General features: G+C 43.9%; 1 protein-coding gene across 6 annotated transcripts in view; it reads right to left on the reverse strand.

The window, feature by feature from the left end:
• The window catches only part of PDE4A (phosphodiesterase 4A), a 488,291-nt gene that overhangs the window by 43,371 nt on the left and 432,606 nt on the right, over window positions 1–12,314 (reverse strand). For all 6 annotated transcript variants that reach the window (XR_012716086.1, XM_075272636.1, XM_075272637.1 and 3 more), the window contains 2 exons: window positions 1,334–1,519; window positions 663–699 (listed from right to left, as the gene is read on the reverse strand). Coding sequence is in view for 5 of the 6 variants with exons in the window: in XM_075272636.1 (XP_075128737.1) it covers window positions 663–699; window positions 1,334–1,519 (223 nt within the window). In the remaining variant the exon portion in view is untranslated. The remainder of the gene's footprint in view (window positions 1–662; window positions 700–1,333; window positions 1,520–12,314) is intronic.

Below are 12,314 nucleotides of genomic sequence, written 5' to 3' on the forward strand. Positions count from 1 at the left end.
TTCCCTTGATCATCTATAAAGATGTTTCTACACCTTGATCGGAGTCCACCTGCGGGTTATTGGACATGATTTGGAGAGACCCCCTTGTGCTACCTTATGAGGACTACAAGCAGTTCTTTCCTCTTCATGTCTTGGATTGTGCTCTGTGTGAGACCTTATATAGATAAGGTGCTGCAATACCAAGCACAGCCACTATACAATGTATGGCGCTGTGCCTAGTAGTCGGTGAAGAGGCTGTAGGACTCCAAACAGCTGATCGGTGGGGTTCTGGGTTTGGACCTCCACAGATCAGATATTTCATGACCTTCTAATGTAAAGGTACAAAATCCAAACACGCTTGACTATATATCACATGTCATAGTTGCTTGTGACATCGCTCCCATAGCTGGCGACAAATGTCTCCGTGTGGCCCTAGCTTCACACTGCAGCTTTGCTTCTTCTGATTTCTTGCATGGGATGCTGTGGTAGTAATGTCACCATCCAGAGGACGGCAGCTTATACTATGAGGCCAGCTTTAGGTTTCCGATCTTCCTTTCCTATGCGTCGTATGTACTAGATAAGGCCTGCACCTTGCCCCAGGCACCCCATAGTAGGGTCACCCTTGTGTTCCAGATACCTATCACATAAGGACATGTGTGTTACCATAATAAACATATACATACCTGAGCGAAAGGGGTAACAATGAGGTCCTCAGCGTGCCTGTAATGAGAGAGGAGACGTATTAGGATGAGGACACTGAGGGTCTATAGACTATTAATAATGGGGCTCTGTACTAGAATACAACAGGGCATAGACTTGTATCTAGACTTTCCATTCACCCCTACATGGGTCAGAGGACACGTAGAAGGTGGTAGATGGGAGAATTCTTGAATAAGTGTTCCTAGAAAACAAGCTATAGAATAGGCATCTGATCTGCACTCTTCCTTAAGGAAACATCTAAGACATAAGGGCCTACAGCTCCACCAGAACTAGAACCAGAATCGGGGTGCGCTACATATTAGACGCTGTTCACATCTGCATTGATTGAGGCTCCATAAAATATGCAATTTGTTCTGGTAAGAATCGGCTCCATAGTGCACTCCTTTATAATTCAATGGGCTCCATCAGGTGACGCTATACCTTGAATTCAGTGATAGAACAGTATGCAAGGAGCTCCACCTAGTGGTAACTGCAGGCAGCTAGAATTTTACCATTTAACGCTATTTTGGTAGGGTAATTGGGGATGTATTCTGTACACCTTGTTGGTACAAATCTGAGGCTGACACTCTGCATGGGGTTTAGCTCTATTATCATTTGGGTTCACCATGATACATATGCATGTATAGACACTTACGCCTCGCTGGTGACAGAGGAGTTCCGGGACATGGTTTTGGGGGACATGTCATAGTCACTGTCCGACCGGTACAGGAACGACTCCCTCCTCTGGCTTTGTGGGAAGCTGGGGTGCAGCACCAGCCCTGGACTCGCCTGCGAATCAATCGGGCTGCGACCTGGAGAAGGCCCATTTTCCACATCGAAGCTGCGGAGAAGGAAGAGAAAGGTCAAGATATTACCAAACATGGAGGTGTCCTACCCCATGTAATATACACCCCAACAATATGGCTGCCACTTCACTTCCAACCCTGCTTTTCTAAAATCCCGAGTGGTAAACTGATACAGTAATAGATCTCCCGACTAGGCCAGTTTACCATAGTGTGCAGAGGTTGTAACGCTGGCTATAAAGTCATCACTCTGCTTTTCCAGGATGCTGAACGGTTCAGTACAATTTTCCGTGCCCGTCCTCTACATCATGCGGCTGGCAGCCTGGACCGCCGCAGTCACAATGGTCGCTCTGTTTACTTGAAAGCGGACACTAATCCTGACAGCAGATTGCTGGGGATGAACGCACGCGGTCTCGGTGGGATTTCCACGCACTGGCCATTTGGGAAATGAGATCAGTCACCCCCTAACCCCTGTTATGGGGAGGAGCGCAGCAGCTTTACTAAATGCTGCACATCTGGAGCGGGCGCTCACGTCAATGGGGCAGCTGTGCCGGGAGGGGGGATTAAGGCAAGAGAAAAGGGACAAAGGTTACGAGAGGGAACAGTCGAGGAATAACAGAGAATTCATTCATTACACTGAGGAGCCTGCTCCGTGCCCGGCCATACTGGTGGACAAGTGGAAGGGACAGCTGGTGAGGGACTGCAGCGTCCAGCATGGGGTGGAACTACAAGTCCCAGTACTAGATCTGCTATTGATAGTCCCAGTACTAGATCAGTCATTTGGTCACTGGTGGATACGGCCCAGCATTTGTATATCGGCTCTAGTTTTGCAGTTGAAGAACTAAATGTCCCAGCATTACCCTCTCAGATACTGCGGGGGAGCTTAGGTGTAATAAAAAGTCCCTGCGGTAAGTCTGCCATCGCTTGGTCACTGATTTCATAGCATGTCAGTCACTAGGTGGCAGCTCAGGACGTAGATGATGATGTTGAACTAAAAGTCCCAGACACATCAACAAATGTTCATGTGGAGCTACATGTCTGATGACTGCCATATTTCAGCCACCGAGGTCAAACACATACCAAGTATGACATTGCCAGGCCTTGTCTTGTAGCCGGCACTGACCGCCCTACCTGCCCCTGCTGCGGGGACACCTGCACACATGTCACCCGGGGGCAGCACATGTCTCAGCTCTAGTATTTGCTCTACGCGCGTTAATCTCCATTCTGTCAGGGGCCAGATTCCAGCTGATAAGAAGCGACAGATGATCGTCACCCCGGTGGGAGGGCCATGCTGCTGCGGTGACATCACATATGACACAAGAGAAGCTGAATGAAAACCCTAATGCCGGCTGTATCTGTACACGGGTATGGCAACAGGTGAACTCACTAGGTATAAACATGAGGACATCAGGCGTGTATCCATGAGACCTGATAGCTGCCGGATTATCAAATGTGTACAACTGTACATACGTTATTTCTCCTGTACTGACCCGGCGTTACATACTATATTATAATCCAGAGCTGTGCTCACTATTCTGCTGGTACAGTCACTGTGTACATACATTACATTACTTATCCTGTATTATACTCCAGAGCTGTGCTCACTATTCTGCTGGTGCAGTCACTGTGTACATACATTACATTACTTATCCTGTATTATACTCCAGAGCTGTGCTCACTATTCTGCTGGTGCAGTCACTGTGTACATACATTACATTACTTATCCTGTACTGATCCTGAGTTACATACTATATTTACTCCAGAGCTGTGCTCACTATTCTGCTGGTACAGTCACTGTGTACATACATTACATTACTTATCCTGTATTATACTCCAGAGCTGCGCTCACTATTCTGCTGCTACAGTCACTGTGTACATACATTACATTACTTATCCTGTATTATACTCCAGAGCTGCGCTCACTATTCTGCTGGTACAGTCACTGTGTACATACATTACATTACTTATCCTGTATTATACTCCAGAGCTGCGCTCACTATTCTGCTGGTACAGTCACTGTGTACATACATTACATTACTTATCCTGTATTATACTCCAGAGCTGCGCTCACTATTCTGCTGGTACAGTCACTGTGTACATACATTACATTACTTATCCTGTATTATACTCCAGAGCTGCGCTCACTATTCTGCTGGTACAGTCACTGTGTACATACATTACATTACTTATCCTGTATTATACTCCAGAGCTGCGCTCACTATTCTGCTGGTACAGTCACTGTGTATATACATTACATTACTTATCCTGTACTGATCCTGAGTTACATCCTATATTATACTCCAGAGCTGCGCTCACTATTCTCCTGGTGCAGTCACTGTGTACATACATTACATTACTTATCCTGTACTGATCCTGAGTTACATCCTGTATTATACTCCAGAGCTGCATTCACTATTCTGCTAGCAACCAAGAGAATTGTGATTGTAGCTCACATCAATATTGTAACCAAAGCAAAGAGCTGCGCAGTAGGGATGTCTCCTCCATTGACAGACTCTGCCCCATTTTGTATGACAATGGCTGACATGTAACATTACTTTTCCCCTGATATTAGGGTAGTATTTAGAGGAAGGATTACGGTCGGTGTAATAATTCCAACTTTCATAGCTGTGCCTTCCCCATCCCCCATACACGCGGTCTCCATAGTGCAGTGAATACATGTACATGGCACATACAACACCTCACATTGATGACAAGAGGCCTAATTATTAACAGTGTCATAGATTATACCTGACACATATCTGAGCTGTGTACATAAGGACACAGAGACCTTGTTGTTGTGACTGTCACCTATGTACTGCAGCACAGGATATAGCGTATACACCAAATGTGGAGCTACAGATAGGATTCCAGCTCTGTAATAGTAGATAAAAACCATGGATCTGGAGTAAGGCGGCCACGTGGGAGATTTTACCTATCTGTCTGCGGTCAACACAAAGCACCGCAATGTGTAATACACAGAAGCTGGAAATAATAGTCACAACGTAATGACGTAATAACACGAGAGATAGGAGCCTGCAACACAATAATAATAACGCTGGTGATGTAATACTACAATGATAATGCTGATATAATAATTAGAGATGAGCGAACAGTGTTCTATCGAACTCATGTTCGATCGGATATCAGGGTGTTCGCCATGTTCGAATCGAATCGAACACCGCGTGGTAAAGTGCGCCAAAATTCGATTCCCCTCCCACCTTCCCTGGCGCCTTTTTTGCACCAATAACAGCGCAGGGGAGGTGGGACAGGAACTACGACACCGGGGGCATTGAAAAAAATTGGAAAAAGTCATTGGCTGCCGAAATCAGGTGACCTCCATTTTAGACGAATAGTGGATTTCAAATCCGGGTCATATGAGAATGTGAACTTTGTGACTATGAGACAGGGATAGCTGTACAGGCAGGGATAGCTAGGGATAACCTTTATTTAGGGGGGAATGTTATTAAAAATAACTTTTTGGGGCTCTATCGGGTGTGTAATTGTGATTTTTGTGAGATAAACTTTTTCCCATAGGGATGCATTGGCCAGCGCTGATTGGCCGAATTCCGTACTCCGGCCAATCAGTGCTGGCCAATGCATTCTATTGGCGTGATGAAGCAGTGCTGAATGTGTGTGTTTAGCTCAACTACACCGGTGGAGTAGTTGAGCTAAGCACACAGATTCAGCTCTGCTTCAATCAGCGCTGGCCAATGCATTCTATTAGCTTGATGAAGCAGAGTGTGCACAAGGGTTCAAGCGCACCCTCGGCTCTGATGTAGCAGAGCCGAGGCTGCACAAGGGTTCAAGCGCACCCTCGGCTCTGATGTAGCAGAGCCGAGGGTGCACTTTAACCCTTGTGCACCCTCGGCTCTGCTACATCAGAGCCGAGGGTGCGCTTGAACCCTTGTGCACCCTCGGCTCTGCTACATCAGAGCCGAGGGTGCGCTTGAACCCTTGTGCACACTCTGCTTCATCAAGCTAATAGAATGCATTGGACAGCGCTGATTGGCCAATGCATTCTATTAGCCCGATGAAGTAGAGCTGAATGTGTGTGCTAAGCACACACATTCAGCACTGCTTCATCACGCCAATACAATGCATTAGCCAGTGCTGATTGGCCAGAGTACGGAATTCGGCCAATCAGCGCTGGCTCTGCTGGAGGAGGCGGAGTCTAAGATCGCTCCACACCAGTATCCATTCAGGTCCGACCTTAGACTCCGCCTCCTCCGGCTGAGCCAACACTGATTGGCCGAAGGCTGGCCAATGCTGCTCAACTACACATCTGATGCACACTCGGCACTGCTACATCAGATGTGCTGGCCAGCACCTAGAGACACAACCAGAGTGACATGAAGCTAGAATGGTGAAATAGAACATATAGAATCAATCAAACTACATAAAAAGTGCAGTCACTTCGTAAATACATTACTTAACCTGCATTACACTCCAGAGCTGCACTCACTATTCTGCTGGTACAGTCACTGTGTACATACATTACATTACTTATCCTGTACTGATCCTGAGTTACATCCTGTATTATACTCCAGAGCTGCGCTCACTATTCTGCTGGTGCAGTCACTGTGTACATACATTACATTACTTATCCTGTACTGGTCTTGAGTTACATCCTGTATTATACTCCAGAGCTGCGCTCACTATTCTGCTGGTACAGTCACTGTGTACATACATTACATTACTTATCCTGTACTCATCCTGAGTTACATCCTGTATTATACTCCAGAGCTGCGCTCACTATTCTGCTGGTACAGTCACTGTGTACATACATTACATTACTTATCCTGCATTATACTCCAGAGCTGCGCTCACTATTCTGCTGAAGCTGGTACTGAAAGGAGGAAAACGGTTTACTCTGCATGGACAAGTATACCGAGTCTTTGCTATGATAACTATTTACCCCCATTTCCCTTGATCATCTATAAAGATGTTTCTACACCTTGATCGGAGTCCACCTGCGGGTTATTGGACATGATTTGGAGAGACCCCCTTGTGCTACCTTATGAGGACTACAAGCAGTTCTTTCCTCTTCATGTCTTGGATTGTGCTCTGTGTGAGACCTTATATAGATAAGGTGCATTGGCCAGCCTTCGGCCAATCAGCTATGGCTCAGCCGGAGGAGGCGGAGTCTAAGGTCGGACCTGAATGGAGACTGGTGTGGAGCGATCTTAGACTCCGCCTCCTCCAGCAGAGCCAGCGCTGATTGGCCGAATTCCGTACTCTGGCCAATCAGCACTGGCTAATGCATTCTATTAGCCCGATGAAGTAGAGCACACACATTCAGCACTGCTTCATCACGCCAATACCCCTGTGCAAACTCAGTTCACGCTAATAGAATGCATTGGCCAGCGCTGATTGGCCAATGCATTCTATTAGCCCGATGAAGTAGAGCTGAATGTGTGAGTTAGCTTGCGAAAATCGCAAACTGACAGGGATTTCCATGAAATAAAGTGACTTTTATGCCCCCAGACATGCTTCCCCTGCTGTCCCAGTGTCATTCCAGGGTGTTGGTATCATTTCCTGGGGTGTCATAGTGGACTTGGTGACCCTCCAGACACAAATTTGGGTTTCCCCCTTAACGAGTTTATGTTCCCCATAGACTATAATGGGGTTCGAAACCCATTCGAACACTCGAACAGTGAGCGGCTGTTCGAATCGAATTTCGAACCTCGAACATTTTAGTGTTCGCTCATCTCTAATAATAATACCTTCTACTACTAATAATAATAATGATAACAACAACAACATGATGTAATAATACTACTGCTAATAATGATGTAATACGACTATTAATAAATAATTATGGTATAATAGTGATAATATTACGATCATATACTACTACTAATACAATTATAATGTGATATTATACCAACAGTAACATGATTAATTAATAACACTCGTGACATGATGTACAGATTAGTAGTGGTAATAAATAATAATAATAATAATAATAATAATAATAATAATGCTATATCACTACCCACAGTAAAATGATGATGTAATACTACTACTACTAGTAATAATATGATGTAATAATAATACAACCAGCAGTAACAACTTCTGTAATAATACTAATCATATCATGATGTAATACTACCACTAATAATATGATGTAATAATAATAAAGATGATGTAATATTACTACTAACAGTAATCTGATGATTATGTAATAATACTAGCGATTTGGTGATGTAATACTAGTACTGTGATGTAATAATACTACCAATAATATGATGTAAAAATACTAGTAAAATGATGTAATAATACCACCAATAAATAGTTATAAGATTATATAATATAGTGTAAAACTAATTCGATATAAAAATAATTGGCCTGGCGACGTGAATAAAGCCTAACAATATAATGATGATGTATTAATACTACCAAAAATAATACGGAGAACAAATACTACAAGCAGTTCTAATAATAGAATGTATAACTACCACCTGTATATGTATGACGATGTAACAATACTGCCAATAGTGAGGAGATCATCTACTACTTCTACCACTAATAATATTATACAATACTAGTACTGGTGGTTAATACTACTAAAATACTACTGCTACTACTACTACTATTATTATTATTATATTATTTTGATTGTAATATGACTACTACTTAAAATAACTGTAATATTCTGTAATATAACAATAAAAATGGCATGATGTAATACAACTACTATAATATGATGTAATATTACTACCATCATGTAATTCTGCTAACAATAATTGCATGGTGACATAACAATAATATAACACTAACAATGTAATGCAATACTACTGCTACTACTACTAATAATTTAATGCTGCTATCCATATCACTATGCTGTCATACTACTACCGATAATAATATGATAATGTAGCACTATTAGCAATAATATGATAACATAATCCTGTAATCCTGCCCTTGTCCCCCCATAGCGCGGTTCTTTTGTATGTTCTCCATCCCTTTTACTATTGTTTGCCCACTTACATACCACACGTTCCGTTTAGTGGGTGCCCATAAATTCAGTGGGAAAATCTAGTCTGACGACAGCTTCCTGACCAGAGCTGCTTCTGCTTATCTGGATAGCCCATATATACTATACTGTATAGTATATACAAAATTGGTAACCAGCCCCCCCATTATAAAAGTTTTATCGTACCAACTGGCCCATGGAGTCCAAAGAGACCAAGCCAATCTCTCCCCAATTTGGAAAGTCAACCTCAACACCTATTACATTTACAACCATAGTCAGGAGGTAATAACACCCTAAAACCCACGCGCGTCCACAACCTATTATGATGACAAAACAACCGCTATGGTTGCCAACTGCCTCATATAAGGGGCACGAAAGGCCTGGACACATATCCAGCATCTAATATAGACATTATTCCACGTTATCGCACATCGGCAAGTCTTCTAACAATGACTAGGAGTGTTTCGCAGTCTCCCTGCTCTTACAGTAAAGACTCCAAAATCAGCAGTCTTACCCACTGCGACCCTTCAGACGTTTGCGTATATTTGTAAGGTCACCTCCCACTTTCAACATGACAGCTGCCATCGGGTTGCTTGCTGCTTTCTTGAAGAGAGTCTTTTTTTGTTCCATAGCATAGACTTGAGCATGATCACCTGGTTACTCTGTTACAGTACGAAGCGTCTTGCTGCTTTACATCCGCTGAACTGGAAATCCCAGGCAGCATGGCGTCCACAGTGACCGAGACAGAGCCCCGAAATGAAGTGGTGACGGGCACCGGCCATGCTGGCACAAGGTTAAAAAGAAGCTGACATGGCAGTCACCCGACCAGACAACGAGACAGATAATTGACTGTAATAGCTAAAGGCTCAGGTCTGCGTCAGAGAGAAGGGATTTCAGGGGGAGGGAAGAGATCCCTTTTACGTCTCAGTGACACAAGAAAATTACAAAGGTAATAGGATTTGCAGGTTGTCCTGTATAAATCTTATAGGATTCCCCTAATCCACCAGTCTCCACCCATAGAGACTGGCACAGAAGGGTCCGGCTAAGAGGTGTTGCCAGCTCATCCCTCTACAACTGGGGATTAATAAAGTGCGCACATGGATTGCATCACAAAGAGCAAATATATCCGGGATCCATTCAGTGGAGGGGGGGGACACACGAAGATACTCCTTAACATTGGCGACAGATGTATAGTGACATAAGAATCCTACAAAGCCAGGTTTATACATGGGTCACATCCAAGAAGTACTGGAGAAGTGCTCGTCTTCCGTGTGATTTCTTATTTTAAGGAACAGAAAATTAAAAAAAAAATGTCCCCACCGCAGTTTCAGTTGTCATTCGTTCCATGACTATGAAAACTACCGAGCAGAAAACTGATACAGTGGACGACAAAGTTGTAGTGTGACGCATCACTTTTTCCATTCGTCATCCCTTTCACTTTGGCGCGTGGAAAGAAAGGTCTATATTCAAGTAAGGAAGACAATGGGGCAAGGTCAATTTCTGCTACCACCATGGAGGCTCTGTTGTTAACCCTTTTGCCTTGCAGTGTTGGAGTCCTGGGTTCGAATCTGACCATGTACAATATTTGGATGGAGTCTGGACATTAGCACAGGCCAGCATTATTGCATCTCGAGAAAACTCTCCCACCAAAATTTCAATTGTAATTCATTCCATAACTAAGACGACGTCTGGGCAGAGAACTGAAGCAGCAGATGACAAAGTTGTAGTGTGACGCATCACTTTTTCCATTCGTAATCCCATGCACTTTAATGCATGGGATAAAAAAAGGTCCATCAGAAGGGAAAACAATGGGGCGATGTTAGTTTTTGCTGCCATCATATTCTTTTGCCTTACAGTGCTGGAACCCTGGGCTTGAATCCAACCATGTTGAAGGAGTTGGTATCTTTACCCGGGTTTAACTTATTGTGTTCCATAGGCCCAGGTATCTGTTGGAATTTACCTGTTGCTGACCAGCCCTGGTATGACAGCTGCCACGTTCAATCCATAGTCATGCCCCTGGTTCGGGTTAAAGTTGCAGGGGTTGCCCACTTACTAAGTACCAGATCTCAATATTATTATTGGGGGAATAATTCATCTCCCGTGGACGCCACTGGTCCTATTTATATCCCCACCTTGCAACATGCAGGAGGACAGTTCTGCAGACCAACAACCAGGAGGGCATGGTCACAGCCTCCTGATACAACCGAGGGACTCTCCAGTGAACAAATACGAGGAGACTCCTTGTCCTAATACAAAGTGACAACCATTGCTTTCCATCCTAATACAGTCAATCGATGTACATCCCCCTGGGGCTCCCAGTGCAGTCATACAGATAGCAAAAGCACAGGGAAGTGAAAGCTATTTTTTTTTTGTTTTGTTTCAGAAGGCGACGTGAACTCTGGACGTTCACACCATAAAGGGGAATTAAAACAAACAAAAATAAAACATATAAGACCTTATACAGGCAGAAGCAAGGCAGTGGGCTCATATACTGGCATAGGGCTAAGGTGGGGTTTACTTTTAGTCTTATGTGAAGTTATACACAGAGTTGATTCCTGTGTCCCCTGCTGTCAAGTAGCCAGGAAAAGGTAATCAAACAATGGAAATGAAGAAGAGGGTTCTGATTTTGTGGGAGGCAGTGACCTACTCATGTGATGAGGTTAGTGGAAAAGGATGCAGGTAACCAAGACATCAGGAGGAAAATGGAGAATCACAGGCTTCTATCATGTGGGAAAAAAAAGTCTTACAGTAGCAAAAGAGGATAATGACTTTGTGGGAGGCAGTGACCTACTCATCAGATAAGGTTAGACAAAAAACAAGCCAGAGGGTAATAAAGACACAAGGAAGAGAACAAAGGTCACAGACTAGTAGTGAGAAAAGAAGTTAAACTTAAGTTTCTTAGCCAATAAAACAATTGGAATGATAACAGAAGAAGTTGTTACTGGTTTTGTGGGAGGCAGTGACCAACCTACTCCCAAGGTAAGGTTTGTGAAAATAAGGTGTAATAAAAATGTAAGGAGGAAAATGGTGAATCGCAGAGTGATGGTGAAGAAAAGTCTTACAGCAGCAGAAGGGGCTCTGATTTTGTGGAAGTCAGTGACCTACTCACAAGATGAGGCCTGTGAAAATGGGGAAGCACGTACCCTGTTTCCCCGAAAATAAGTCATACCCCAAAAGTAAGGCATAGCAGAGGTTTTGTTGAATTGCCTAATATAAGGCACCCCCCGAAAGTAAGACATCCCTCCAATAATAAAAATCTTTCTGCACAAAGATTGTATGAAGAAAAACATTGCACCCCGCTGAGCACTGTGCGCGATGCGTGTGCACAGGTATTCTGGCTGTTGACACCACTGCGATACGTTGTATCCACTGTTCCTGCTGCTGTAGGATGAGCTGGGAGATGCCCGCTGTGCATACACTAAGCATCGTATGGGGCGGGGGCCCACTCTCACAGCTCATCCCACAACAGCAAGAACAGTGGATACAACGTGCGGTATCACAGCAGCGGCAGCTGCAATGTTTTTCTTCATACAGTCTTTGCGCAGAAAGCACATCTCAGCATAGCGCAGTGGTGGCAGCAGCACATAAAAATAAAATAAGACACCCCCTGAAAATAAGACATAGCATATCTTTAGGACCAAAATTTAATATAAGACACTGTCTTATTTTCGGGGAAACACGGTAGTACAAATGTAAGGAGGAGAATGAAGACAAGAGGTAGGTCCCACTGGTAGTGGTGGAGAAAAGTCTTACAGAAGTAGAAGAGGGTCCTGAGCTTGTGGGAGGCAGTGACTGAGTCATGGGGAGAAGGAAACACATCAGGTCACACTGAGAGCACTATAAAGTATTGATGTGGA

The sequence above is a fragment of the Leptodactylus fuscus genome, chromosome 5, assembly GCF_031893055.1.
Source record: "Leptodactylus fuscus isolate aLepFus1 chromosome 5, aLepFus1.hap2, whole genome shotgun sequence".
NCBI lineage: Eukaryota > Metazoa > Chordata > Amphibia > Anura > Leptodactylidae > Leptodactylus > Leptodactylus fuscus.